This window comes from Diplotaxodon limnothrissa, linkage group LG12 (genome assembly GCF_057381915.1).
Source record: "Diplotaxodon limnothrissa isolate DT_005_m linkage group LG12, D_limnothrissa_male_GT1.1, whole genome shotgun sequence".
NCBI lineage: Eukaryota > Metazoa > Chordata > Actinopteri > Cichliformes > Cichlidae > Diplotaxodon > Diplotaxodon limnothrissa.
Genome location: NC_140607.1, coordinates 27,825,498 through 27,833,606, shown reverse-complemented (window position 1 = coordinate 27,833,606; position 8,109 = coordinate 27,825,498). Strand labels below are relative to the sequence as shown.

General features: G+C 41.0%; 1 protein-coding gene across 1 annotated transcript; it reads right to left on the bottom strand.

Annotated features, from left to right (window-relative positions):
- Positions 1-251: 251 nt before the first annotated feature.
- Positions 252-3,036, bottom strand: LOC146621475 (LHFPL tetraspan subfamily member 2a protein-like). Its single transcript, XM_085368473.1, has 2 exons — positions 2,634-3,036; positions 252-602 (listed from the first exon to the last, which is right to left on the bottom strand). The coding sequence occupies exons 1-2, from the start codon at positions 3,034-3,036 to the stop codon at positions 346-348; spliced, it is 660 nt and encodes a 219-aa protein (XP_085224599.1). The 3' UTR covers positions 252-345.
- Positions 3,037-8,109: the final 5,073 nt, after the last annotated feature.

Here is an 8,109-nt window from a genome sequence, read left to right as displayed (position 1 = left end):
AAAAAAGAGTATATAAGTTTTCCTCCTTCTCCAGCTTTACCAGAGATTTTTAAACTGAAGTTCTAAAAGGGGGGAAGCATTTTATTCCCTTTTCAACTGCTCATCAGGTAGTCTCCATCACGAGAGAGTAATTGTTTTTTTTTTAAAGTCGGGGGGGGGGGGGGGGGGGGGGGGGGGTGTTATTAAGGCCGTTTACAACAATCAGCTGATTTTATCCAGACTATCACGAGGGGGGAAGAAAATCCCCACTGAGAAACATCTGTCCTCCCTCCACGAAGTTGTAGTCCACATCAGAGAAATTACACCGTGGGTGATCTTCTGCAGCTTCCCAGGTTTTCTAAAGGCTCAGAGCAGGCAGATCAGACTTTTCCCATCCTCAATCTCCTCCTGAACTTTATCGCTGGAAGTAGCGATCTCGGCCTGTGCAGACAGAACGGCACACAGGAAGGTTGCTAGCGTTCCTCCTATCGCTGTGTAGAACGCCCAGCCAAGTGAACAATTAAATGGTCGAAACGGCAACGCATCGGAGCCACAGTAGAACTTCACCTTCTCTGAACCCCAACCAGCAGGGTACAGCATGAGGCCGACCATCAGTAACAGGCCTGGAGGAAGAGCAGGTGATGATATGAGGGGTTTAGTCATGTCAGAGCTGAAGGTTTGAACAAATCGCAGTGCAGGTGGGAGAATAGTGAGTCAACTTTGCTAAAGACAACACCAATTTTTCAGCTGACGAGCTGATTTGTAATGGGTGGAGAGAACTCCTTTGACCCTCATCCTCAGTGGTGATATCACGTAATTACAGACTACCTACTCAATAAAGCTGGGCAGTCAACCCCGCCTGTGTGATTCATTGCAAAATATACAGTGGTAAGATTAATAAACTTGGGAAAGTATGATGAACATCAGATGTTGTAAAGTCAGATGTTGTAACTTGCCAACACAAAAGCAGTACTGACATTCCTTACAGACTATGGCATGATTTCAAAACTGAGCTCGAACAGCCTTGCTTGCACAGACTTGATGTGATAGACGCTATACTGGCATATTAGCAATAGCTCTGGAGCAAGTGATATGCAGCTCCTCAGTTTCTTGAATTTGACCATGATTCAGCACTGCTATTCTTGAAATCAGTTCCTGTAACATACAACATCTAGTATTAATGGTGAATGAACCCAGTAGATTCATGGCAATGAAAAAAGAAGAAAAAAAAAACTTATATTCATGTATTTGTTGTATGTTTGTAGCCTCATGGCAAGTCAGCTATAATAAGTTCAAGCCCACTGCAACCCTAAATTCAATAAACAATTATGGAGGGTTGGTTTGCAGGCTTGTTATTTTTCTAAGAGTAAATATATGGAAACTCAGAAACTTTGTGTCTGGACTCAAAAATGAATCTGTCTTGATTGAGACTGGTCTTTTTAATAAATCCTTCTGTTTATAATGTTTCTATTTTACTACTTTATTTGACACCTGACTGTGTTATAGTATATTAATTGTTTATTTTTATTGCCATTTGCTGGATTGAGGTATGATTTCTGCCACCTATCCAACAACTATTCTTCATCTTCATCTTTCACGGGCGGTCGTTGCTCAAGAGTTGGCAGTTTGCCTTGTAATCGGAAGGTTGCCGGTTCGAGCCCCAGCTCCAGTGGTCAGAGGGCCTGGTGGTGCCAGTGTCCAGCAGCCTCGCCTCTGGGGCCCCCCAGGGCAGCTGTGGCTATAATGTAGCTTGTCATCACCAGTGTGTGAATGTGTGGATGACTGACTGTGTAAAGTGCTTTGGGATCCATAGGGACTGAGTAAAGCGCTAGACAAACACAGACCATTTACCATCTATTTGTGTCATATTTGTATAAATCATAACGACCAATAAATATGAACACTTAAAAAAAATGTTTTTCACTGAGAAAACATAGGGAATTGTAATCCCCCCCCGCATTTAAGTTTCTTTTTAAAAAAAGAAGGCTAGAAATGGCCAGCAGAGGGCGACTTACATGGTTCCAAAAAGATGTCCTGATCTCACGAAACCCCTTTTATGGTGAGTTTATGGTCCCAATTCTTAGTTTCAGTTTTTTATTATTATTTAATAGAACATGATTTCAGTTTGTGTCTTTAAAAAAAAAAAAAAAAAAAAAAAAAAAATATATATATATATATATATATATATATATATATATATATATATATATATATATATATATATATATATATATATATATATATATATATATATATATATATATATATATATATATATATATATTTATTTATTTATTTATTTATTTATTTATTTTTTTTTTTTCATTTTGTATACTATGAGATAAAAACCTAAAAAAACTTAGATATGTAATTTCTGAAATCAGTTTTCATTGATATTTTGTAAACAGTAGACTACATACTAGTATACTCTGGGGTGACCCCTTAATCTGACTGGTAACTGGTTTTACTCCAGCAACTTTATTATATATGCCCTTTCATACTATAATTTATTTATGTCATAAAATAAAAAACATTTCAATTTAGTGGAAGCTGTCCTCAGAGCATAGTTTACATATATATGAAGGTGGGAGGGGGCACATGATTACTTTCTGTAACAAAGATACTTAACACATACATACAGATTAACAATTTACCTGCAACAGCCTGAAGCAGTCCACAGATGTTGAATATGCTCTTCTTCAGGATGCTCTGAAAACACAGGCTGAAGATGGAGATAAAGGCCACACACCCAAGCACTAATGTCCCCGCTGCCAGAAACAACATGGCAGCCTGCCAGAAGCCGCTGGCCACTTCTCCAAATGTCGTGGCATAGGGCCCACAGTTCACCTGCGAGGTCCCAATACGAAGGCAGCGGTTGTAAAGGCCGAGAGATGGCCGGTACTCTGAGTCCACTCCTGCCCTGGTCCCGCTGGTGTCATTCCGAGGCGATCCCAGCAACCAATCCGGGCTCATGAATGCAATGAGCTCAGCAAAGGCCACTACAATGCTGAGTAGGGTCCACAGCATGGAACGGCATGTTACAATAACATGGCACATGGCTTTAGCTCAGAGAAGGTAAAAAACAATGATGAAAAACTTAATAAAAATTCTTGAAGCCCTTTAAGCTATTGGAGAGTTTCAGTTCCCTTCCTTAGAAAGAGAAAGGTCTGTTAGGTTCCCTGCGCAGATCCAGATGGGCTGCTGATCTTATCCTCTCAGAGCAGATGTTGTCCCTTCTCTCACCTCTTCTTTGCCTTCTTCCTCTTTGAGGTAATGTTTGGCTTCAGACATCCCAAATGGCAACAACGCACCAAATCAGCTTCCTTTAGTCATGATACCGCCTGAACAGCAAGCCTAAATGAACAGAGACACACTGAAGTCAGCAACACAACAAGGACAGGGTGTAAGAAACATCTACAAATGATTCTCCAGCAACTATGAATCATCACGCTCCTCCTTAGGCTTTCCAGATGACAAACAGTGTCCAATTTGTACCCTCTGTCATCAAACATTCATCCTTACCAAAAACCTACTCCCAAAGCGCTACTTTAAAGTCAAAAACAGCTTGTTATGAGTGTGTAATAAGGCAAACTTCCCAGTGTGTGCTAGAACAGTCATGATGAATCACAATGCAGAGTTTATTCTGTCCTCGTTTTACTCATGGTAGACATCTGGCTGGTTGATTTTATCTGCAATGGGATAGAAACTGTGTGTTTTGCCACTAAGCAGGTGTTAGCGCAGAGCAGTACAAAACTCTGTTACAGCATGCCAAATTTGACAGAATCAAACAAAAGCCACTTTCAGTATTCACTAAAGTGGGTGGCTCCACATTTTTGATTTGGTAGATTTTATTTTTGGCCGGATGCCTTTCCTGATGCAACCCCCAAGGAATTTGTGTCTCCTCCTGGAATCAAACCATTAATCTTTCACTTGGGAAATGTGTAAACCACTACACTATGGAACCACTGATAGAATCACACAATATAATGTGCCATATCCTCGCCGCTGTCACAGGCAGACACAACATCAATGGGATCCTTCAGTTCACTGCTTAAATTACAGCCTGAATAAATGAATGTACATCAGCATTAGTTACTGGCTTTCATTAAGCTTAGCAAAGAAAAATGCATTTCTTTGTTCTTTATTCAACAGAAATAAAATCTGTATTAGTGCAATGGCCAGAAGTCCCAACAATCAATGGCACTGTTGCTGCATTATGATTTACTTGCTGTGACCAGATTGGCCTCGACGCATCCTTGGTCTTAGGGGAGCAATGAAGTTTCTTGGAAACCCTCTGATGTCATGAACCAGCTGCATGATACATACAGAAAAATATGCAGGATGTGTTATCTTCACTATCTTGGCAGATCTCACTGGTAGATCCAAGGGAAACCTGTGTCTGTGCATTCCCCCAGACAATATTTAAAGATTTTGTAAAAAAATAAACTAAACTAACTAAACCTTCATTCATTTTCTAGTTCTGCAAAAGCAAAGAACTAAAAAAAATTCATGTCTTTTGTACAAAGGGAGTGGGAGATATTTCAGAGATCTCAAAATCTGGAACCATAAAACCAAACGAATATTTTTGGCACAGCTTGGCACCACTGGAGTTAAGACAGAAGGGGTTCTCCCGTCTGTATCAGTTATGAGAAACCATTAGTCAAGCACTTTATAGAGCCATAACTTTCACATAGAAGGGAGGAGAGGCTTGTTTAACTAATAAGAGTCAATGTTATTGCTCTAATTCTTGCTGAATGTGTCATTTTGCCAGTGATGAAAAGTTCAGCACAAAAAAAATTAATTAAGAGCTATAAGTCACTCTGGTGACCTGCCAGGAATACTCCAAGTACAGCACCAGGACTCACATAATCAACCCTCCAGCCTCAATTAAAGGCGATAAATCATTACACCACATCTGTCACGATCCAAGTCATTTCAAGGCAAAACACTTCAGGAATTTCCAGACCAAGTATTATCTGTTACCCCTACACCGAATCACGTGAAGTCAGGATTAACCAGATCATAACAACAAAGTCGAAGCATGACGACATTTGAGTAGCAGGTATGAGATTTGGAACGGTTAAGCCGTGATTCAGTTCAGGGGGATTCAGTCATGTCTGCAGTCCCCTGTTGTGTTTGAAAGTCATGGCAGGATGTGTTTGTAGTTTGTGCACAAGTCTGCTTTGATTTTACTTGGACGGTGAAGCCGTCTTAAAGATTCCTAGTTAAATCTCATCTCGTCTGCTTGCGCTTGAGCAGAATTTTAGTGCTTCAGGACACTTGAACTTTATTCTCTTACTACTATCTCACACACTAATTAGAGATCACACAAAATTCCAGCTAAAGTACACTGTCTACAAATAATTACCCAGAGGGAGGTTAAACAGAGGGAGTGCATTTCAATTACAACTGGGCTGAGTAGAGATGAAGAAGATCCGCCAACATCACTGGTCGTTTTCAGCCCCATAAGGAAATGGCAGAAATAAACAGGAAGCAAACAGGAAGCATCAGTGTCTGTGCAAACGTTTTAGAGATTCACTCATGCATTGTGAGGATGACCTGTCAAACTACCCATCTAAACACAGTGTGTCTGAATGAGCTGTGAATCCGAATTTCAGGGAATTGTAGCTGTAAAGAAAAGACCGAGAACAATATAAGCAGGTATTTGAAGTGTGTTTATGTGTTTGAGGATGGTTTAGGGAGTGCCCTATTCTATTACAGTCCTTGAGATTGTTCCAGGCCTCTTCACACACACAATGGCTCCTTATTGTTATCACCGTTACCATTTGGCAGTCATATCACACAACAGCACTCACCGCACAGGCAACTTTTTAGCTCTATTTATAGAAATCATTACAATACAGAAATGGTGTTTTTAAGTGCGTGTGCATTGTGAGAAAATCAATGCGTGTTAATGTGGCTCTTTCAAGCGCACATAATCATGTGCGTACATTTGTTTGCATGAGCTTTTGTTTTTGGCTACACAGTCTACACTTTTAGTTCCTCTGGAGTTTGAGCCGTCTGTTTGCAGCTGATTATAACCCATCCAGCCTGAGCATGGTGCTCTCTGTTAAGACTACAATGCCCACAAATTAGCAGCTCTGTACAGAGACGGAGCCTACAAAACATACCTCGTCGAGGCAGTCAGCAGGCACCGTGTGATCTCTCTCAGCTACTACAGGAAACCTCTTCACTCACAGCTCGTCTTCCGCTCTCTAGTCTCAAAGAGTGCTGTCAGAATTAAGCCTTAAAAAGTTAATGTTACACTTTTATTAGGCCCAAGTATTTTGAAGTATTATCTATGCTTGTATTTAACTCAAAATTGTAGAGAGCATACAAATTAATCTGCAAGTAACTCATTACTTGCAGATTAATTTGTCTGACAAAGTCAAAGAAAAACAAAAAACATCTACAAAAAGCCCATTTCTTTCCGGGGTTACCAAGCTTGGCTGATCAATACTAATACAACCGCTATATAAATGCAATCCACTATTATTATTATTATTATTATTATTAGTACCAACTTGTTGATAGGCATTTGCCTGAGTCTGTGGATGTATGCATGTATATATATGCACATTCTGTGCATAAGAGTGCTTACTGCAGTATTGTTGAGAGAGCATAAAGGTCACTACATCCTGAAATTGATGAATACTTTCCGCTTGTTTGGTGGTTGTTCTGGGAAAGCGCTTGAACAGCACTTCCTCAGCAAGGTCAAGATTTTCTGTGTGTTTATATGAGCACTGGGGAGGAGTATTTTACACTTAACGGCACATCAGACACTCAGAAATATGACTTATTCATAACCCGGTGATCAAGGCGCTGTGGGTGAGAGGCCTTTGCTTCCCTGTTGCTTTTGATAGATACATATCTTGAAACAGGCAGATCTTTGTTACTGCAGTTCTCTCTGTGCTTGTGGAGTCGCTCTCATATGCATCATCCCCAACACCGACAGACCGTGGAGACTCTTTCATGAATCCTCCCTGATGCAGAGTTTGATGTTACGGTAGATATGCAACAGGATGAAAGATGTTCAGCGGTAATGTGGTTCTGGATCTGATCTCGACCTGCTTTATCCCACGCTGCTCTCCTGTCCTGACACAAACCAAGCCTGCTGCACAGCATTACAAGCATGTAGAGAGGGCCCCGAGCCAACTTACACACAGCCTTCTAATACTTCATTCAACAAGCCAACATGAACAGTCTCCTTGCTGCTACGAGACAAACTTTCTCTCATGGAATTTACAAAAAATGCAGTCTGTGGGCCAACAGCCAGCCATGTGGACCACAGGTTAGACATGAAACCTGTTGTTCAAGCAGTTTGTATGCCCAGTAAAGTTTCTACTAATGAAACGAAATGTCCGTTTGACTCCAAGCCCCAGATAAAGCAGCAGATACATATGTGGGTCAGTCAGCTAGCCGTTAGAGGAAGCCGCTGAGGAGTTAATTGCTCTGAGATATCAGCAACAGTGCTGGTATCATGCCAAGGTGCTGAGGTAATGAGTGCAGGCCACTGTAGTCTGTTCTGAAGGGTGAAAAGTGAATGAGGACTGAAGGTGGGTGGTTAAGAGATCTAAAGCATGCTGACCCAGATTATTTGGTAAAGGGAGGATAGACACAGCCATTAAAATGGGAAACAAAGTCCATTCATTGAAGATGTGAGAGACAATGAAAATGCTATTGTTTTTCTGTGATGAGCCTGTTTAGAAAAGCATGTTTGAGCTGGTAGATCAGCCGCCCATAGCAGATGACCCCCCCGTTAATTTGGATAGAGATCCCCCAGTAGCAAATTTTTCATAACCTAAACCATAAGCCCTAAGTCGAGCTCTGCTCTGCGCTGCTCCTCTGGAAGTAAGGGCCTCATAAAAGGCTGACTCACTATCTTTAGGGCAACACAAGGGCTCATACAATATGTGAACAGCAAGCACACTCAAATGATAAAACTTTCTGTCTGCATCATCACAAATTAGGAAAATGAAAAATAAATATGATACTAAAGCAGTTTGATGCCAGTCAGAGTTGGGCGGGATCAAACGTGTCCTTCTACCATAAAAGAATGCAAGCAGCTGAGCTCCATATGACGCAAGTGAGAATGGAGCAACGCATCCACCACCCACGCCGGAAAAAATA